Genomic DNA, 22,438 nt, shown 5'->3' with positions numbered 1-22,438 from the left:
CCAGTCCACAGTCAGCAACATAAGGAAGAGGGAGCAAAAATAGGTGTGTGTGTGTTTGAGTGTGTGTGTGTGTGTGTGAGAAAGAGAGAGAGAGAGAGAGTAAACCCAGTGTGACTGTTGTTTTATGTGCGTACGACGAAGAGTGAGTGTGTGTGTGTGTGTGTGACAGTGTGCGTGTGTGACCGTGTGTGTGTGAAGAGTGTCGGCGTGTGATGGCTCTCTTGCGTTAGCTGGTACGAGTGAGGGAGGGAGAGTTGGAGGCAGTTCTTCTGTAGGAGCCACAGGGAATGGCGAACTACGTGGTTACCCTGGAAACATACGACTAATGACAATGGCTGAGGTAAGCAACACTTCCATGTTTAATTTCTCTCTTTTTCACCGTCCGCTTGGTTTTATCTCTTTGGAACACTCTCACGGTATCTCTCACGGTATCTCTCTCATGTTCAGTGTCTGTCTTTGTCTCTACCGGCGTGAAGACATGTAGTCACCCCTCACTGTCTACTCATAGCGTCATTACCCCTTAGTTGCGTTTATCAACTTCGAGCGTCTTGCAGCAGTGTTCTTCTGGCGAACTGGTTTAAGAACGCGTCCTGCCACAGCTCTGTCCATGCTTGCAGGCTGCTGAGTTACTGTGGAGAAGGCTGTCCTTACATGCCTCAGAGACTTTGCGTCCAGAGGCAACTCCCTTTAAACAAAAGCAACAACTTCACAGCGGTCAGACAGACAGTGATATCACTGGACCGGGCCCTCCCTCCCCCTGCTGCTCACAGCGCACTGGGAATGTCGTGTTTACATTTTCTCTTTTCTATTCCGGAGAATGAAGGTAGAGTGGCAGTGGTCTTGTCATGATGTTTCTTTCCTTCTGTGTGTGTGTGTGTGTGTGTGTGTACGCGCGTGTTGTGTTCCCCCGTGTGTGCGAGACCGCTAAGGCATGCTTGCGTTAGCCCCTCTCTCTCTGGCCGCTGCCCGCTGCCTATTGGAATGTAATTTAAGAGCACGGCTAATGTTTTGTTGCAGCCATAATGTAACAATTAGCCCAGCTGTCTGTGTGTGGTGGTGTAAGCAGCAGCAAATACTCGTCTGTGTGTCTGACAGGGTTCAACGCACCACAACTGCATCTCATTCACAGCTGACTTGTTTGTGTGTGTGTGTGTGTGTGTGTGTGTGTGTGTGTGTGTGTGTGCGCGTGTGTGTTGGGGGGGGGGGGGGGGGCAGTGAACAGTCTTAAGCTGACAGAGGGAAGCTCTTGTGGTTACTCTCCTTACGCTAGATTGCCGTGTGTTGCAAGAGTTTTAGAAGTCACAAGATAGTCATATCTAAAACATTCTCTCCATTCGCCCATTGAGTTCAAATCATAATTTTAGACTTTCTGTAGTATTTCAGATGAACAAAGGACCGAGACACATGACTTAGAGATGACTGACAAACAGCAGAGCAATAGTGACTTTGCAATGTACAAGACTGAAAGACAGTTTGAAACGCCAAAGGTTTGGAGAAGCCTAACTGGCTGCCACCATTTTGGATGCGTCGAGAAATAACCGAGAAGTTGTCCATGCCGTTTAGTGCTGGACATGGTGTAGCCGACTAGAATAAATAATGCTGTTACAGATAGTTTTCATGTTACTTTGATGAATTATTTATCATATTCATACATGGACTATTGGAAATAAAGCATGAAGCATGATTGCACATTCTATAGAAGAAAATCCTGAATCAAAGTGTTTGATTTAGTTTACTAATTTAAAATGTATAAAAATGTTTCTAAAGTGATGCCCACAAACCGCCAATATGACGGCAACTTTGCTGCATATTTCAAAACACTCAGGAAACTGGGCTTCTGTAGTTAGGGGCAATTCTATTCTATTCTATTCTATTGATCATCGTTGTTGAGACAGAGTTGATTTTCATTGATAATGACTGGGATTGTAGAATGATACCTACGATATGCAGTTTGGTGGAAATGTGAATCGGTGTGTGTTTGTGTGCGTATGTTTGTGTGTGTGTTTGTGCGTATGCATTACCCAGAGTTCCTGTTACTCTCCCCTCCTGAACAGGGAAAAACGCTGTGGGCTAATGATGGGACTCTCTCTCTCTTTCTCTCTCTCTCCCTCTCTCTATCTCTCTCTCTCCCTCTCTCTCTCTCTCTCTCTCTCTCTATCTCTCTTTCACTTCCACTCTTTATTTCCCTCTTTCTATCTCCTTCTTGTGACATCTGAACATCTACCCTCAATTTCTCCCTCTCTATCTCTCTCTATCTCTTTATGGCTCTTTGTCTTCACATCCATTCGTCTTTTCGTATCTCTCTCTCCGTTCCTCCACCTCTCCCGGTGCGTCTCTCTGGGTGAGTCTCTCTCTGCTGCAGGCCCCTGGGGCAGAACAGAGCAGGGCTGGGTCCTCTGAGCTGGGCGGCTGGTTCTGTGTCTCCCGTGTCTATCTGTCTCCTCTGTTTGTGTCTCTTGCGTGCGCGCGTGTGTGTGTGTGTGTGTGTGTGTGCGTGTGCGTGTGTGTGTGTGTGCGTGTGTGTGTGTGACGGCAGCCCCACTATCCCCGTCAGCCTCATTAGTTTCATGATGGTCCGTCAGTGAGGTGCTTCTGCTCCAGCGACCCCCTCCAGCCAGTCCCAGAGCGCGACCCGCCCCTCCCCCCCCCCCCCGGCCCCCGAACCCCGTCCTCCCCCCAGCCCCCAAACCCCGGCCTCCCCCCAGCCCCCGAACCCCGGCCCTGTGCCGCCGCCTCTCTGCCACCGAGAGGCTCGCGAGGATTTGTCAGCCAGATGTGACAAGATTGTCGAGAGGCAGGCGAGAGAGAGAGAGGGAGATCTGATATTAATCAGAGTGTAGCTGGGAGCCAAACTCTCAGACGCAGTGTACTAACATGTTCCTCTCATTCACGCTCCCTCCCTCCCTCCCTCCCTCTCTCTCTCTCTCTCTCTCTCTCTCTCTCTCTCTCCCCCAGCTGCCCCACACTCCCTCTCGCTCCGCTCACAGGCAGCCTCATACAGCTGGAAGCCAATAAAAGTTCGGGCTTGCTTTCTTTTTCTTTTTCCTTTTTCTTTTTTCCCCCCCTCTCTCCTGACGTCCTCTGTGATTCGTGTTTTATGTAGTCGAGACGAACCCTCATCTCATGGAGATTCAGGTAAAGACATTTTACTTTGCGTAGGTTTCGTGTTTAAACCGGGAGCGTGCGCGCGTGCGTGTGTGCGTGTGCGTGTGTGTGTGTGTGTGCGCGCGCCCTGTGATTGACTGTTGAATTGTGTGGAATAATTAGTTTTTCACGCCGTCTTCGGGCTGTATTGACTCCTAATAGGCTCAAAGACAGCCTGTCACTACATGCTCAAGTCAGGCTTCCCTGGCTTTGTTTCTGCTCTATTTCAATGCCGGGTTCAAACCCTCTTTTTTTTTTACTATTCAACTTATTAGGCGACTGACATTCAAGTAAATGTAGGAGCACTTTTCTTTAAAATAGGGAATTGTATAAAGGAAGGGGTTGTATAAAAAGTAGTATATCTTGGCAAGAAAGATGCTTCTCTGGTTTTTCACCCAAGGGTTGTCACAGATCTGAATGACTTCCACTCCTCTCCCAGGGTGTTGGGGAGGGAGTTTCAAATCTGGTAGACTTTAGCTGTACCCTCACAGTTTATACATCTGGTAGTCAAACAGGATCTCGCTGCCTACATGGTGCCAGAGCTCCATATCGCACCTGTTTAAGTCGTTCAGCTCACACTTAGCTGTGTCAATTAGTATTTTTTACGACCTATCAAAATGTTTCAGTAGGATGATTTATTCATGCGGCTCTCTTCGCTTGTATGACACACACACACACACAAAAACACACACACACATGCATAAAGCACTGTACACACACTTATACTTTACGGCCGGAAGTGGCTTTTCCGCTGGACAAAAGTGACAGGTTTTGGCCTCTGTTTGGGGTGGCTGGTTTGGGGTGTTTTGCGTGCACCTCTGTGTCACGTCATGGCAGGAGTATGCACTTTATTAGGAGGAATTGTGGAGGAGGGTAGCGTTCCTGGTACCACTGGGTCTGCTCTGCATCTTCATCTTGGCCAGACTAGGAATTTCACTGGAATAGATGCATGTTTATTCTACAGTAGATAACAATTTCAGGGGAAATTATTTTGTTTGGCTTTTTTTTATTGAGAGTTGCACTTTTTACAGCAGGGTTCATTGTACAGTAACTCTGTACCTAGCTCATAGCTGTCAGCAGCATTTAGGATGTTTTGGTTTTATCCATTATGATTTTAACCATTATAAATTGTATCCAAGGATTTTTCATCCTACCTTCAAAGATCTGGATATGCTCTGAAATATTGGTTTTATTTCCTTTTGAACAGTAAGCTGTGTGCTTATGGATATTTATTTCCATTATCTACCAATTATTATTATTATTATTATTATTATTATTATTATTATTATTATTATATACCTATTATATTATTATTTACAGATATATAAATCACTTGTTATTGTGAAGTATGTAGACTTTAAATTGTACATTTGGTAACAGATATAAAACGTTATTTTTGAAAATAACTGTTACTGTAAAATTAGTTTCAAAAACAAAAAGTTCATTTGTAGAGTTGACCAGCTATGATATGAAACTGTAAAGTGGTAGCACTTACCTAAAATCATCATAATTATTTTAAAATATGCTTTCACTCAAACTGAGAAGAGGAAATTTGTATGAGGAGATTTGGAACTCCTGCCAATTGATACTTCCTATCCGTAGGACATCCTTCCATTTCCCAGACAAATAATAACCTTATTAACTGATTAACGGATGACAGTTCTCACTCTTTCTCCAGTGAGTACAGTATCTACAGACAGAGACTGGTACACGACTTTATTATTCAATTACCGCCTTGGCGCTGTTTGGCACCGAGGCTTTTCCCGTTGTGTTGTAGCCTGTCCTAATTGATTAGCTTTACACTGCATTATTTCCACAAGGCCGGTACATCCTCCTCCTCCAGCAGCTGCTCTGCCCTGTGTCCTGCTCAGCCCACACTGCTGTTGAGTCTATGAACCAGCATGGATATTATGGCCATATGGGGGGATTTATTTTAAGAGCCAGAGAGGACAATTGTAATTTTTCGGTGAAGGATGTTATGGCTGTGACCCAACGATGGCTGGAGACAGTGTTCCAGCCACCAGACACCACATAACCGGCATACTGGACAATTTAACACGCTCTTCCACACCTGGGTCCCCAAACAAGCTGTTTAGTCATGAATTTCACTTGATAAGCCCTCTCACGTTCTGTGGGCAATTCAGACTTTTACAGGATACTGAAAATTTGTTTTACACTATTTCTAATAAATTGCACAGACATCCGTTTATAAATATGACAAACAGTTGCTTAGATGTACAGTAAGGACAGATCGTGGTTGTTATGTACTGAGGCACAATACAGAGATCCATGGCAGTCCACGCTGTGATACATTGTGGTCTGTGTTTCTGTTCATGCGTTTCCTCCCCTCTGTGTGGAAAGTTATGTGACACACACACACACACACACTCCTCCAGACGCATGTTATCACTTAGGTTCGGGGCGTCATGGTACGCTGCTGTTGCTTTCAGCCTTCTTTGCCTCCCCCACCTCTCCCTACCTCTCCCTACCTCTCCTCTACTTCTCCCTAATGTACCCCCCCCCCCCACCTCTCCCTCCCTCCCCCTTCTCCTCTCTACCTCTCTCTACCTCTCCTCTACTTCTCCCTAATGTACCCCCCCCCCCCCTCCCACCTCTCCCTCCCTCCCCCTTCTCCTCTCTACCTCTCCCTACCTCTCCTCTACTTCTCCCTAATGTACCCCCCCCCTCCCACCTCTCCCTCCCTCCCTCCCCCTTCTCCTCTCTACCTCTCCCTCCCTCCCCCTTCTCCTCTCTACCTCTCCCTACCTCTCCTCTACTTCTCCCTAATGTACCCCCCCCTCCCACCTCTCACTCCCTCCCTCCCCCTTCTCCTCTCTACCTCTCCCTCCTTCCCCCTTCTCCTCTCTACCTCTCCCTACCTCTCCTCTACTTCTCCCTAATGTACCCCCCCCCCCCTCCCACCTCTCCCTCTCTCCCCCTTCTCCTCTCTACCTCTCCCATCCTCTCCACACCTCCTCCCCGCGACCGGGCCTTCCTCACCCTGCCTCACCCTGCCTCACCCTGCCTCACCCTGCCTCACCCAGCCTCACCCCAGCCTCACCCTGCCTCTCCCCAGCCTCACCCTGCCTCTCCCCAGCCTCACCCTGCCTCACCCAGCCTCTCCCCAGCCTCACCCTGCCTCACCCTGCCTCTCCGCTGACTAACTCAACACACTCTTCTGGCCCTGTAACTCTCAGCTAAGCAGCGTTTAATTGGAACAAATGGCCATTCGGGAGGGGGGCAAGCGGGGGGTTAGAGCATGGGGGGGGGGGTACAGCACTGTTAGAGCATGTGGGGGGGGGGTACAGCACTGTTAGAGCATGTGGGGGGGGGGGGGTACAGCACTGTTAGAGCATGGGGGGGGGGTACAGCACTGTTAGAGCATGGGGGGGGGGGGGGTACAGCACTGTTAGAGCATGGGGGGGGGGGGGGGTACAGCACTGTTAGAGCATGGGGGGGGGGGGGGTACAGCACTGTTAGAGCATGTGGGGGGGGGGGGGGGGGGGGGTACAGCACTGTTAGAGCATGGGGGGGGGGGGGGTACAGCACTGTTAGAGCATGGGGGGGGGGGGGGTACAGCACTGTTAGAGCATGGGGGGGGGGGGGGGTACAGCACTGTTAGAGCATGGGGGGGGGGGGGTACAGCACTGTTAGAGCATGGGGGGGGGGGTACAGCACTGTTAGAGCATGGGGGGGGGGGGGTACAGCACTGTTAGAGCATGGGGGGGGGGGTACAGCACTGTTAGAGCATGGGGGGGGGGGGTACAGCACTGTTAGAGCATGGGGGGGGGGGGTACAGCACTGTTAGAGCATGGGGGGGGGGGTACAGCATTTTTAGAGCATGGGGGGGGGGGTACAGCACTGTTAGAGCATGGGGGGGGGGGGGTACAGCACTGTTAGGGCATGGGGGGGGGGGTACAGCACTGTTAGAGCATGGGGGGGGGGGTACAGCACTGTTAGAGCATGGGGGGGGGGGGGTACAGCACTGTTAGAGCATGGGGGGGGGGGGGTACAGCACTGTTAGAGCATGGGGGGGGGGGGTACAGCACTGTTAGAGCATGGGGGGGGGGGGTACAGCACTGTTAGAGCATGGGGGGGGGGGTACAGCACTGTTAGAGCATGGGGGGGGGGTACAGCACTGTTAGAGCATGGGGGGGGGGGGTACAGCACTGTTAGAGCATGGGGGGGGGGGGTACAGCACTGTTAGAGCATGGGGGGGGGGGGGTACAGCACTGTTAGAGCATGGTGGGGGGGGTACAGCACTGTTAGAGAATGGTGGGGGGGGGTACATCACTGTTAGAGCATGGGGGACAGTAGAGAACGCACAGGACTGGAGTCAGATCACAACAGTAGTAGAAGAAACGGAAATATCTTGAATAATGTCTATTTCGTTTGCTTAAATAGGTGCAAGACAGAGAGAGAGAGAGAGAGAGAGAGAGAGAGAGAGAGAGAGACCTGAAACACGGATGGGCCAAAGATTCCTCTACGAGAGAGAGAGAGAGAGACAGGGAAGATGCGTAGCCACCAAGACAGAGAAAGACAACAATACCAAAGAAAGAGAGACTCAAGAGAGAGAGAGAGAGAAGGAAAGAGAGAGAGAGAGGGATACCTCTCTGACATCTGCCTCTCATTTCTATGGAGAGCTCTGAGTAGCCCATCCAGCAGCTGAGTGACCACATGAACAGCAGCGTGAAAACACACCACAGACGAGCGGAGAGAGCAGAGAGAGACCTCCCCCTGTCTCTCTGGGCATCGGCGTTACGGTGGAAACAGAGAGAGAAAGAGTGTGGCAGAGAAGATTCTAGATTCACTTTGGAATAATTAAAAACAATGAATTAAAAAAAACAACTCGGGGTTATATTAAAGTCAGCATTCATATCTACTGAAAGTGAAGATGCATTTCTTTTGAGAAGGGGACTTTGATCACATCACATTAATGCCAGGGAAATCCAACAGGAGAGACGATGTATCATTTCACACAATTAGACTTCGGCCGCATTGACGCATGCTAACTCCCGTGCCTTTTTTAATTTGCCTAATTATTTCGTTGATCAGAGAGCGCGCTCGGTCGTCCGCGGTCGCCGGAGTCACAGGCCTGTCACACCCAGCGGTGCGCCGTCAGCACGACACTGTTCTCTTCACTGGGTCTCATGTGATGAATAGCTAATTAAGACAAACGACAGGGAGCGCATAGGAATTCTCTGGCCGTGCGCGTGTGTGTGTGTGTGTGTGTGTGTGTGTAAACCTACTGCCTGTCCAGAGGACCTGATTGAGATGTATATTAGATGGAACAGGAGAGGAATCGCTGTGTGGGTGTGTGTGACGGGATGGGATTAGCCTAATTGGGCCGTGTTGGTTCCGTGCCCTGTAACGATGGGATTACGCTGCCGGTAGACGACCAGAAGTTGGGCCACATCAGGTGCCCGTCTGGAGGGGGGAGAGAGAGTGGAAGAGAGGAGAGAAGAAGCCCTAACCCTTCCCCAAAAATTGTCACCTCCCAACGCCCTGCACAACAGCCGACCGGCACCTCAAGCGTTGATCTAAGTAATTGACTAAATGAGAGGGAGGCTCCTCCTCCTCCTCCCTGAAGAGAGTGTTAGACACAGGGTCTTTCTCTCTCCGCACGCCACTAAACATTCTGCTCATGTATGCTAAAGCCCTCTGATCATACATTATAGATGGCAGGGGAGTCAGGCAGCGTAGCGCAGCTCTGTGGGTTAGCATGTAGCGCTAACAACCCTGCCTTTGATCACCAGTTCGACGGCTTTACACTGGTTGGTAGTTGCATGTAACGGTATGTCGACGGTAAATACTGTTCGGAAGGCCGCTCAGGTTGCGTGGAAGCAGCCGGCCACTCTGTGTGGCGTGGCGTCCCGAGACTCTTCCTCGACTGTTGTGATCCGGCAACATTGTTGTTCTGTCAAATCATTGCCACCCACTCCTTCTCTATTTCTCTCTCTCTCTCTCTCTTGGACTCTGAGTGTTTGTCGTGAGAGATAAGAAGGCCTATTATGGCAGAGAGGCGATGTAGAGGCTACTCTGACCTGTGTGTGTGTGTGTGTGTTTGCGTGTGTGTGTGTTTGCGCGTGTGCCTCAGGCACTGATTGGCTGAGATGGTGGTCCAGGTGTGTCAGAGACCCCTTTGTTACTGTAGATGAGTGTTGAAAAGCCCTGCAGCGCTACTGTGAGTGTGTGTGATTGTGTGTGTGTGTGTGTGTGTGTGCGTGTGTGTGTGCGCGCGCGTGTGTGTGTGCTAGTATAGGCCAGTTTCCTGAGCTTTAACATGCTCATTCTCTTTCTTACTCACTAACTTACTCAAATATGCACACACACACACACACACACACACACACACCTGCTCTCTAAGTCTCCCAGGGCAGAGATGAGCTACACGGCAACAGAGAGCACATGACCGCAGGCATTCTCTCTATCTCACTTTCTCAGGTAGTATTTTTCTCGGGGAAGTGAGAAGAACAAAGTCCGGCTTTTCATTCATGTACAAAAGACAGCCTGTCCTCCAACCCTCTCTCACAGCGCGCACGGCCTGCGCCGCTCCTCGGACGACGGCGCGCGCCATGCAGAGGGGGGCGACGGATGATGGATGGAGAGCATCCCTAACGAAGCCTTCGTCTCTCAGAATGTTCAGAATGTTCCACGGAACCGATCGACGCGTGTGTTCCGGAACACTCGGGAAGCGTCCCGACACTCCGATGTCGTTTCTAGCGCACATCTTCTCACTTCGTCCCCTCTCTCATCCATGATCGCTAATCGGCCCCCTCCCCTTTACCGCTCCAGGGTTGGTGGTGTGATTATCGTGATGAAAGATGTAACGGTTGTGTCCCCTTGTGTTGCTCCGCTAGGCGATCTGCTGCACCTTGGGCAACTGTAACTGTGATAGTTTCAAACCTGGGAAACTGAAGAGAAGACAGTGTGAGCATTGCAAGCATGGATGGGTAGCACATGGTAAGCGCTAGCAGCCACGCTCACTCCTTTGTTTTCTATATGGATATTATATCTTATCAGGATGTACATGTCCAGTGTCATAATATTAAAAAACTGACCCCCAAGGAATATCAAATTCAATTAAGTGTGTGTGTGTGTGTGTGTGTGTATGTGTGTGCACGTGCGTGTGTATGCGTGTGTGTGTGTGCGTGTGTGTGTGTACTGTATGTGTGTGTATGTCTGTGTGTGTATGCCTGTGTGTGTGTGTGTATGTGTGTGTATGTGTGTGTGTATGTCTGTGTGTGTGTGTGTGCGCGCGCGTGTGTGTGTATGTGTGTGTATGTCTGTGTGTGTATGTGTGTGTATGTCTGTGTGTGTGTGTGTGTGCGTGTATTTGTATGTCTGTGTGTGTGTATGTGTGTGTGTATGTGTGTATCTTTGTGTGTGTGTGTTTCCCCCCCAGCCCTCAGTAAGCTGAAGGTGCACCACATGTACCAGAGCAGTCAGGTGGAGATCGTCCACTCCAACGTGGTGTTTGACATCTGCAGCCTGATGCTGTACGGGACGCAGGCCATCCCCGTCCGCCTGAAGATCCTGCTGGACCGACTCTTCAGCGTGCTCAAGCAGGAGGAGGTCATCCAGATCCTCAACGCGCTCGACTGGACGCTGCAGGACTACATACGAGGATATGTGCTACAGGTCAGTGTGTGGGTGTGTGTGTTGTGTGTGTGTTATTATGTCGTACAGGTGGTATGTGTGTGTGTGTGTGTTCTTATGTGTCAGCAGGGCTGAAAATTAACACCTGCCACCGGCCAAATGCAGGTAACATTTCCAATTGGCGACTAGATTTGGGAAGGCTATCTGAAAAAAATATATAGTTGGCCGGTAGATTTTTTTCATCTACAGTCCCCTTGGCAGGTGACTCACCGTGAGCCAAAAAGTTAATTTTCACCCCTGTGTGTCAGTGTGTGCATGTGTGTGTTCTTGTGTGTCAGTGTGTGTGTGTGTGTGCGTGTGTGTTCTTGTGTCAGTGTGTGTGTGTGTGTGTGTGTATATGTGCACATGCATGTGTCTGTCCTTGTGTGTCTGTGTGTGTCTGTGTGTGCGTGTGTGTATATGTGCGCGTGCATGTTCTTGTGTGTCAGTGTGTGTGTGTGTGTTATTGTGTGTCAGTGTGTGTGTGTGTAGGCGTGTGTGTGTGTGTGTGTGTAAGAGAGTGAGGACATGGGAGGAGACCAGAGGGGAAAGAGAGAGAGGAGCCAGAAGGGAGGGATGAGGAGAGGGAGGAAAGACAAGCGAAGAGGCAGAGAGACCGAATCCAGGGGGGGGTGTCCAGGAACGCTGGTGTACTGGCCAGCCACCCAGCTAGCCTCCACCCTGCTCCATGTCCTCTAGCCTCCCTCCTCCCTGTCCTCTCCCTCTAGCCTCCCTCCTCCCTGTCCTCTGCCTCTAGCCTCCCTCCTCCCTGTCCTCTCCCTCTAGCCTCCCTCCTCCCTGTCCTCTCCCTCTAGCCTCCCTCCTCCCTGTCCTCTCCCTCTAGCCTCCCTCCTCTCTGTCCTCTCCCTCTAGCCTCCCTCCTCCCTGTCCTCTAGCCTCCCTCCTCCCTGTCCTCTCCCTCTAGCCTCCCTCCTCCCTGTCCTCTAGCCTCCCTCCTCCCTGTCCTCTAGCCTCCCTCCTCCCTGTCCTCTCCCTCCTCCCTGTCCTCTGCCTCTAGCCTCCCTCCTCCCTGTCCTCTGCCTCTAGCCTCCCTCCTCCCTGTCCTCTCCCTCTAGCCTCCCTCCTCCCTGTCCTCTGCCTCTAGCCTCCCTCCTCCCTGTCCTCTCCCTCTAGCCTCCCTCCTCCCTGTCCTCTCCCTCTAGCCTCCCTCCTCCCTGTCCTCTCCCTCTAGCCTCCCTCCTCCCTGTCCTCTAGCCTCCCTCCTCCCTGTCCTCTAGCCTCCCTCCTCCCTGTCCTCTGCCTCTAGCCTCCCTCCTCCCTGTCCTCTAGCCTCCCTCCTCCCTGTCCTCTCCCTCTAGCCTCCCTCCTCCCTGTCCTCTTCCTCTAGCCTCCCTCCTCCCTGTCCTCTAGCCTCCCTCCTCCCTGTCCTCTCCCTCTAGCCTCCCTCCTCCCTGTCCTCTGCCTCTAGCCTCCCTCCTCCCTGTCCTCTAGCCTCCCTCCTCCCTGTCCTCTAGCCTCCCTCCTCCCTGTCCTCTCCCTCTAGCCTCCCTCCTCCCTGTCCTCTCCCTCTAGCCTCCCTCCTCCCTGTCCTCTAGCCTCCCTCCTCCCTGTCCTCTAGCCTCCCTCCTCCCTGTCCTCTCCCTGCTGTCCAGCCCGATGGCTGAGGTGTGTAAGCACACATTCCTGGGCTCTTCTGAAGAGGGATCCAGGCAGCCAGGCCAGGCGGTGGCTCGCTTCGATTAGAACACCATCAAGTATTCAGGCCGGGCTGCGTTTAATTCATGTTAGCTCCTCTAATGGGGGAACGTCGAGGCAGAATCCTCGACAGGCGCCCCAAACCAACGCCGTGTGATGAAATATTAATCATGGTTACAGCACGAGGCCGCTCCTGACTTTCAAAGATGCCTGAACTCACATGTGATTACTGCTGGGACAGGGAGAGGGCCCACTTGATCAGTGTGAAGCCCCCTCATTCTACCTCTCTGATCCACGCCCCATCCCCATCCCCCCACCCCGGAGTGTGTGTACGCATGTGTCTGCGTGTGCGAGTGTGTGCTTGTCTGTGTGTGTGTGTGTGTGTGTGTGTGTGTGTGTGCGAGCGCCAACGCTGATAGAGTGAAGGGAAATAATTGAAGTGGAGAGAGATTACATCAGAGATGAAAAGTAGCAGTGTTGGTGTAAAGAGGGGCTCCTAGGGTTCTGTGGTGCCTGGTTCTATTAAAGCTGCACGTCGTTCCTTTATTTAGAACGTGTGTCAGTTTGGGCTGCGGGGGACTCAACATCACCCCCCCCCCAACCCCCCCCCAGGACCAAACTCTAACAGCAGCCCTGAGTTAGAATGCTAATGATGACATTTCCTAACCTCTCTTTCCTCGATCTCTCCACCTTTTTTTCACCTCTTCGCTTCCCCATCTTGATTTTTCTCTCCTCCCCTTCTCTCTCTCTCCCTCTCTCCCTCTCCCTCTCTCTCTCTCTCGTCCTGTGTGTGCAGGATGTTGCGGGTAAGGTGCTTGACCGCTGGGCCATCATGACCTTCGAGGAGGAGATCGCCACGCTGCAACAGTTCCTGCGTTTCGGGGAGACCAAGTCCATCGTGGAGCTGATGGCCCTGCAGGACAAGGAGGGCCAGGCCATCCTGGTCCCCAGCACGCGCACCAGCTCCGACATCCGCACCTTCATCGAGCGCAGCGCCGCGCGAGGCCCCGCCCCCCCCAACGCCGGCGCCGCGCCCGCCGCCCTCACCACGCCCAAGGTGGAGAAGCTGAGCACCGGCAACGTGCACCACTTCGAGAACTTCATCAACAGCATGGCGTTCATGCTGCCCTTCCAGCTGCTGGGCTCGGTATCGGCGCCCCTCCTGGGCTCGCCACCGGGGGTGCCGCGACAGCCTCTGGGGGGGGCGGGGCACGGCCAATCGGAGCAGCCAGCGCCGAGGCGAGACGAGGCGGGCCAGGGGCGGGACCACCACCACCACCACCACCATCTCACCCTCCCCCACCCCAACCCCCCCACCGAGAGCAGCCTGGTGGGCTCCAGCTCCGCCTCCTTCGCCTCCGACCTGGACCGGGGCGGGGACAACCCCCTGGACGGCCTCTCGGCCGCCACCAAGACGGAGGCGGAGGACTTCCCCACCAGCGACAACTACTCGGACGGACCGTCCACACCCTGCACCCCCTCCATGAGCTCGGAGCTCACGCAGATGTCCCCGGACAGCAAGCTGCGCTCCCTGGACCGCAACGGAGGAGGAGGGAGCCTGAAGAAGGGGCGTGTCTACTGCAGCGCCTGCGAAAAGACCTTCTATGACAAGGGCACGCTGAAGATCCACTACAACGCCGTGCACCTGAAGATCAAGCACAAGTGCACCATCGAGGGCTGCAACATGGTGTTCAGCTCGCTGCGCAGCCGCAACCGGCACAGCGCCAACCCCAACCCGCGCCTGCACATGCCCATGAACCGCAACAACCGCGACAAGGACCTGCGCGGCAGCCTGTCGGCCGACGAGGGCTCTGAGGGTGAGCGGCGCTCCGACTACGGCCCCGCCTCCGTGCCGGCGTCGCCGGCGGCGGACAGCGCCCGCCGCTCCGTGCCCAGCTACGTGGTGAGCCACGTGGACGGCGGGCCCAAGCTCCACGGCGGTGGCGGCGGCGGTTCCTTCCCCGGCGTGGGTCACGGAGGAATCCTCTTCCCCAATTTGAAGACGGTGCAGCCGGTGCTGCCCTTCTACCGCAGCCTGGTGACGCCCGCCGAGCTGGCCAACACCCCCGGGACCCTCCCCTCCCTCCCCCTGCTCTCCTCCTCCGTGCCCCTCAAGCCCTCGGCGGCGCTGGACCCGGAGCCCGTGCCCAAGAAGAAGTCGCGGAAGTCCAGCATGCCCATAAAGATCGACAAGGAGCTGGTGGAGAGAGAGGGGGGTCCCGGAGAGGGGAGCAGCTCGGAGGACGACGGACCCCCGCCGGGCAGGGAGCTCAGAGGGGGGGGGTACGGGCGCGAGAGAGAGCTCTACCTGGGTGGGGAGAGGGAGAGGGAGGCGGCAAAGCGGCGGCTAGACCGCGGCTCCGACCGAGAGGCGTGTCCGGAGAAGGATGGGGAGGAGGAGGAGGAGGAGGAAGAAGAAGGGGAGGAGCCTCGGCACGGAGAGGCGTCGTCCCCGTATGACAGCAAGACGCGGGACAAACGCCGGGAGAACCCGCCGCCCAGGAAAGAGGCGTCGGCGAGCCCGCGCCCCCTCCGACCAGAGCGCGAGGAGGGGTGCGAGCGAGACTCAGACGGCGAAGAGGACGGCGGCGGCCAGAGGGCGACCAACGGGGCGGCGTTCCCGTCAGCGGAGAGGGAGAAGGCGGGGCCCGAGGTGGGGGGCTGCCGGGACGACTACTCGGACCCGGGCCTGGCCCAGCTGGATCCCGGGGACGCGGTTCCGGACCAAGACGACCTGCTGCTGCACCACTGCGAAATCTGCAGCAAGACCTTCAAGAACCCCTACAGCGTGAAGATGCACTACAGGAATGTCCACCTGAAGGAGATGCACATGTGCACGGTGGACGGATGCAACGCCGGATTCCCCTCGCGCAGGAGCAGGGACAGGTGAGACACACACACACACACACACACACACACTGCCTTCAACATGAGCTGAGACGATTTATATCGTCCCTTTATGAAAGAGACTGATTCCAAACCAGCTCACCTAAAACCGACCTGACTTAATTCACAACAAAGATTTGAGTTTATTTTTCTAAAAAGCTGTACCCTGCCCCATTTTGTGTCTTCCAGGCACAGTGCAAATCTCAATCTCCATCACAAGCTGCTGACCAAAGACTCGTACGGCCCCCCCAACCAACTGTACCCCCCCTCCTCTCTCTTCAGGGACCAGGACGGCCTGGGGCCGGACTACCAGCGCCAGGACCCGCGCGACCCCGCCGGTCAGACCTCGGTCATCTTCAGGGGCCACAACCGCATGGGCCTGGTCTTCCCCATGAGCAAGATGGCCGACATGCCGGAGAACTCTGAAACGTCTCCCTTGGCGGAGGCAGGTGGAGCGGAGGAGGCGGCCGTGCTGGACCTGAGCACCACGTCCGCCGCTCCCCCACCCCGCGGCGCCGGCATTGGGGGGGGCGGGGGGAGCGGCCGCAGCTCCTGGGACTCCGACGGAGGGGGCAGCGAGGAGGGGGAGGGGCTGGAGGAGGACCCCCTGCCCATGGAGGAGGACAGCGACGAGAGCTGCGAGGGGATCGGCCTGGGCCGGCGAGGGGGGGAGGGGTTCGGCCTGGGGGGGGAGAGGACCCCGGGGTACGTGGGGGGAGGGCAGGGGGGGGCGGGTGGGACGCAGGGGGCCGGCGGCGGCTCCCCGATCACCTGCCACGTCTGCCAGAAAGTCTACAGCAACAAGGGCACGTTCCGCGCCCACTACAAGACCGTCCACCTGAGGCTCCTCCACAAGTGCAAGGTCCCGGGCTGCGACACCACGTTCTCCTCGGTCCGCAGTCGGAACCGGCACAGCCAGAACCCCAACCTCCACAGGAACCTGACTGTGAGCTCTGCCCTGGACCAGGAGTAAGGCCCGCGCCTCAGCCCGCCTGGACCCTTTCCCCATTGTATCCGTCTCTCTTCATTTGACATGAAAACAGACTTGCCAGTTAGCACTTTTTTGAATTCATCTATACTATTGTTATTGTTTGGGGGAAAAGGGGGACATTTGAAATTGTGGAATCAAGTACCGCTTTTGCTATTGTAGATCCTATCGGCTTCATCAGCGCAAACACGCTCGAGCTTCTGGGATTCACATTCCAGTCATGATTTCCACACAGAGATTTATGTTGCTTACTTCAGTGTGCTTGAATATTGGCCATTGAAGCGTGAATTTTTTTCAATACAATGTTATTACATTCTTGACGTTAGGCAATGATCAAATCCTATCTCATAATCTCACTCATTTCAGATCTCGATTTCCTCATAACTGCAGCGGTCCTGCATAATTCTGTGTTTTTTTGTTCATCGTAGTTGAAAAGTAGGCTATCCTTAATCTTAACACCTCCAGCTGCGCCCCTCAATATATCTCCGAACTCTTTCATTTCTATGCACTAATTACACGGACACATCCAGTAGACTAGTTCGTTTGCTTTGCCTTACAGTTGAAACCACTACATTCCACTTTCTCCATCAGCTGTCTGTGTCTCGTAGACTCTTCAGGTGTCCAGTATTTCAACCCTCGGCTGTGTTCTGTGAGATGTTGCTGTTCTCGTACCGTCAACTCGATGTCCATTTTCCCTGTGAGTTTAAGCGTATTCCTCCAATCAAAAGTGGCGGTGGATTTCTAGATGTGTGGCGTTTGTTCATTTTGGACCGTGGTCTTTGAAAGTCTCTGTTAGAAAACCTTTAAGTGTCGTGAACTTGATCGATAAGTTATTGTTTCGATGTTGTGAACTGTATTCTGTTCCTCCCTGCCCTTGCTGGTGTGGTTGTTGCGTATGCTAATGTTGACCAAAGATTTCTCAGCCCTGAGGTAGAAGCCCTCAGGTGGTATGCAGTATTAAACAGCCTTCTCTCGGACACTGCGAGACAGAGCAGCGGTATTCAGACTTGGGCTCCTACGTGAAGAACATTTATATACTTCCACGGTTGTTTTTGTAAAGAAGAAACCTGTTCGTGGCATGGACTCCTTAAGATGCACTGCCGTAGGTTTAAGGCGTAACTCCCTGGCAGATGCTCCCTTAGCCTAATTGAAATCTCACCACGCAACAGTGAGAGGTGTTTAATTAAGCAGTCGCTGTCTCCAAGTTTGGAAAATATTGTATTGTACTGTGAATGAGTCGAACACTGAGAATGGTAAAAACATTGAAGTTTGTAACAAGGGCCCAACGTCTAAGCTCATCCACAAAACACCCTGGTACCTAAATGTTTATTGAATTGTACATTCTGTGAATAGAGTAATTTGTAATCTGAAATAAAACCAAAAAACCTATATTGTATAAATAGGCTCATTTTACTGGACATATCATACATTTTCAAAGATGTTTTTTTTGAAAGTGATGTCCAAAGTTTATTTCTCAGATTATTCCACAGTATGGTTTAATGGTCTAGGTTGGCTCTGTTAACTCTGCATATATATTTTTCATCATGTATTTAAAGACACTGAGCTAGATTAAAGACCCATTTCTTTGTGAAGCTGTATGGATTTGTTAACATGATGGGTGTTAATGTTTTTGATTTAATGTTACAATATTCATTCCTACTCAATAAAAAGCCATATCTGTTTGCATGTTTTGATCTTGTTTCATTTCTTAATTAGTATTTCAGCAGAGGAATTCAGTCCGTCAGATGGCAAAGCAAGTAGAACTTTAATGAACAGATTCAGCCTGTGAAATGAAACTGCTTTCAACACACGTCTCGTTTTGTGGGATGTTAGGGGGAAAAAGGAAAACATGGGAATTACTGTACTCCTACACAAATATTTCCTCATGCATGCATATCAAGAATGTGTGTGTGTGTGTGTGCACGGCTGATGTTAATGCAGCAGTATGATACGATCCAGATAACCTCTCCCCTGAGTCGTACCAGGCAGAGCAGAGCAAGGAAGAACAGAGCAGAGCGCAGCGGAACACAACAGAGCAGAACCGAATGGAACCAAGTAAGGCAGAGCTGAACAGAGGAGCAGAGTGAGGCAGAGCAGCCCCACGAGAGGCCGCGGCACCTCTATGAGGGAGCAGGCTGAGAGGTTACAGAGCGCCCTCAATAGTCCTTCTGTGTCTGGTTGTGTGAGGGGGGGGGGGGTCTACCGACTCACTGAGGTCAGGTAACCCCATCATGAACCCTGAGTCGTCTGTACTACCCAGACAAAACACACACATACACATACAGTACAGATAGGCATAAAAACAAAACACATTGAAGAAAAATATTATTTTCGTCCAGTGGTAGGCTACAATTTAATCATTAAAACAGTGTATGTGTGTGTGTGTGTGTGTGTGCGTGTGCGTGTGTGTGTCGGTCATCAGAACGCCTGCATTCCCAGCGGGGTCATAGGTCACTGTTCGAAACGGACCAGAGAGCGCCACGCAGCACGGTGAGGAGGATGGAGCGGTTATGAAACCCAGCTGAGAATACATCTAAAGAGAGAGCGTTACATAAGTGACCATCTACAAGCCACCCCTCACATTCGCATTTGCATGTACACAGAACTATTCTTCACCACTTAGCAGCTGAAAAAAAATCCAGTTCTGACAAGTGCCCCAATCCTTCATCGCTGATGTGAGAATCTAGTACCACTCAAAAAAGTAGCGACGGTTATTTCAGGACGCCCCGGTGCGGCTATACCGCATATAGGCAACAGTATTCGGCAGAAACCCGTGAACTGTAGAGGTGGATCTCTGGCTCAGCTCCCCACACAGTGCCGCTAATGGCTGCGGCCTGGATCTAAAGACCTGCGTGATTGGCGAGCGGAGCAGAGCGGTTTCTCTCTTGAAACTGGAGGAGGATGGAGAGAGAAGATGCTGAGCGGAATGTGCAGTTCTGGGAGATCGCAGAGGGACTATTGGTGGGTCACATGGCAGATTTATGAACCTAATAGAAAGCACTACCACTTGTGTTCGCGAGAAGTGAGCCGTTTAAAACCATTTTGTCCACCGACATAAAACGCAACTCTACGCAAATGCAAATAGCCTTGCCCGAAGCCACGCCTTTCCTGGTATTAGTCCATGAATGAACATAAAACTTGGGGAATAATGGTTCCGCACATGGCACTGGTATAACCACTGTAACAGAGCCATGTGACCGACTGCGTTTGAGCCCCACATGTTCCAGGGAGAGGGGTCTTCCAGGGGCACTGACACTGGATCCCACCTCTCAGTGCAGGCCCGCGGAGCAGGCACGCGGGGGAGAGGGTGGAGGAGGAGGAGGAGGAGGAGGAGGAGGAGGAGGAGGAGGAGGAGGGGGAGGCGCGGGTTGGATGGATTGTCCACGGGTGCTTGGGAAGCCGATGAATGCGAGAGGGTATTACTGCCCGGCACTGCAGCCAGATGGACAGCAGATGACTGGTGTTCCTCCTAATGCTCTCCGGGCTCGGGGAGGTAGAGGGGGGGTCGAGGGGGGCTGGGGGTGAAGAGGGGAAGTTTCTGAGTTCTGGATACTATCTCTTCTCTCTCTGCAGTCCCAGACACAGTATCATTCTCAGACCTGTTGACCTATCCAAGATCCATTCTTTCATACGGCCTACAGTATTTTTCAAACACGTTTCATATTTTGAATGAGGAAACAGGTAATCAGTAGGCCTCCACTAGCCAGTTTTTTTCTGGATAGTGAAAAATGTATGATCAAATTAATATAGCAAAGTTTGAATAGGACATACATGTCCCAATACATTTTTCACAAAATGAAATGGTGAACAATATCCGCGTTCTACAGAGATTTAAACTTATCTAAGTGTGCCCCCCATTTTAATACATCCGTGCCTCCTGTGTTGGAATAGGAATATCTAGGTTTGGGTTGAAGAGCTACTTCTTTGGGCATATGGCGCCCCCTTGTGGTGTTAGCCAGCTCTCGCGACTGCAATAACAGCAGCTGCTGTACTTGTACGTGTTAACAAAATAAAGGGCATGTCGATGCTTTGGTTGGCATTTTATATGCTAAAATGTTGCATACCCTGTATCGGCAAACCATTAAAATAAGTATTACAAGTGGGAACCTGGATTGTGTATGCCTGGTATGGGACTCACCGACTGCAGGATAAAGATCTTGACCAACTTGTTTGTGCACTTTACGCTGTGGAACGCTAGAGGGCGACATTGTCTTGCAGAATCTATATGACCTATGGATGGATGGTTGAGATACAGTAGGACCCCCTTACCGTATTACTAGGATGATACCATACTGCTTGGTAGACGTATAAGTAGCCCATTACATCTAATGTCATCTTAAAACGAAAATATATTCTACATACAGTATGCTAGTTTACTAGGTTATTTCTCCATAAACCTTACAGTCAGTGTATATCCTAAAGATTAAAGACAGAGCATCTTTCGAAAAAACAAAAACAAGAAATGGACTCGCTCCATATCAAAAGTGATGAATTAATATACCAGTAAGGGCCTACGTACGTTTCCCGTTCGTAGTGCGCTTGTTGGTTTTCTAGCGTGGGCTTCCTACGCACGCTAGAATTTACATAAACAGAAGCTTTCAACCAATCGCGTATGACAACGGCCGACGTCTCTTCGATGCAGGAAAAACCTTTCCTCCTCCGTCCAACGCGTCTACTGATACCCAGATCATAAGAGGAGAACGGGCGGTGCGCTTCGGACACCCAAACAAACCCCGTTATTATCTTGATTTCTCCACATATCTCTGACACATCGCTTAGAAGTGAACCAACACACAGCTGTGAAGATGTCCGTGGCCGGGCTGAAGAAACAGTTCCACAAAGCCAGTCAGGTATGGAGACGCGCCCCGTTATAATAATTTTTATGTTGCCTAGGCTAGATTTTGTAAATATTCAATTTGTACACAAGCAAAATGTGATACACACACGTGCAACTTAAAATAAGCCTAAAGCAAACCAGAACACTAGATGAGCTCAAAGATATCTGTTTCTACTTTCACTCATCATCAAACCGTCCACCGACTCCTATTCGTCCCCATTGTTGTGCTGTTGGCCCCCAGCCTCCAGCGGTGGTGAAGAATGCGTGTGGGACGATTTACTTGAGTTTACGAGAAGAAAGAAACTTAGCTCATCCAACAGACTAGTAGCAAGTGCAACAAATTGGCCTCTGTTTTTCAGTCCTCTTCAAAATTGGACTTGGTTACTCTACTCCAGGGCACCTTTTGTAATGTAGCAGACAACGTAGTGCAACACAATGATTTTTCAACTCGGTAGGTCGAAGTACATTTTCAACTGCCCCTATCAGCAGTCTTCTATGAATTGAAAACAAGTGTACCTCCCTATCATTTCTGCTTGGCTCTCGTCTATCTTGTCTGTCTGACTGACTGGTTGTCTTCCTGCTTGTGTGTGTGTGTGTGTGTGTGTGTGTGTGTGTGTGTGTGGGTGTGGGTGTTTGTGTGTGTGAGTGTGAGAGAGAGTGCGTGTGTGTGTGTTTGTTTATTTTCCTGTATGCCTTTTTGCTTGTTTGTGTAGCCACTGTTTTTAGTTGCAGAAATCCTATTGTAATAAGTGCAACATGGCTGCTTTTTCCGCTTTATGGAATCAGTCGATTTCCAAAATGAGCACATTAGAAAGTACTTCCCTAGCCAACCTGTTGTCCTTCTTTTCACCACATGCCTACAGAGATTAGGCCTAGGCTACTTGTTTGAGTTTGTGTGTGTAAATCTAGACCAACAAGAGTAGTAATGAATGGTAGGTTTCATAACTATTCTCATTAAGAATTCATTGACCTTTTCCAAAGTGTACACTGCCGATCCTATACCAGTGTAGAAACATGGAGGGGACAAAATGACTCTGTCGTCATCACCATACTGTAGGCTGACAGGATGAATCATAAACAGTCATTCTTAATCACCAGGGTCACAGCGAATGGTGCTTTTTGTTACTGTATAGCAGCGTGGTTCCATTCAGCTGGCGTTCAGGGCTGCATTGCGTGGTTGAACACGCACGCTAATACATGGTTATGCGCAGCTGGACTAAAACGCCATTGTCTGCCGAATGTCAACACATAATTTCCTGTGTGCTGTCCTGCTGGCTCCGGGGTCCAGG

At 51.7% G+C, this 22,438-nt stretch overlaps 2 protein-coding genes across 2 annotated transcripts in view; both read left to right on the top strand.

The window, feature by feature from the left end:
• Window positions 1–325: 325 nt before the first annotated feature.
• On the top strand, window positions 326–16,297 carry bnc1 (basonuclin zinc finger protein 1; the record flags this gene model as incomplete). Its single annotated transcript, XM_084437460.1, has 5 exons — window positions 326–340; window positions 10,005–10,107; window positions 10,550–10,785; window positions 13,235–15,324; window positions 15,514–16,297. The coding sequence occupies 5 exons, from the start codon at window positions 326–328 to the stop codon at window positions 16,295–16,297; spliced, it is 3,228 nt and encodes a 1,075-aa protein (XP_084293586.1).
• A 4,719-nt stretch (window positions 16,298–21,016) lies between these two features.
• sh3gl3a (SH3-domain GRB2-like 3a) overlaps window positions 21,017–22,438 on the top strand; it is a 29,603-nt gene continuing 28,181 nt past the window's right edge. Inside the window, exon 1 of the mRNA XM_084436957.1 lies at window positions 21,017–21,162. Coding sequence (XP_084293083.1) covers window positions 21,118–21,162 — 45 coding nt within the window. The 5' untranslated portion in view covers window positions 21,017–21,117. The remainder of the gene's footprint in view (window positions 21,163–22,438) is intronic.

Source organism: Borostomias antarcticus (assembly GCF_949987555.1).
Source record: "Borostomias antarcticus genome assembly, chromosome: 4".
Classification (NCBI taxonomy): Eukaryota; Metazoa; Chordata; class Actinopteri; order Stomiiformes; family Stomiidae; genus Borostomias; species Borostomias antarcticus.
This window is presented reverse-complemented; position numbering and strand designations above follow the sequence as displayed.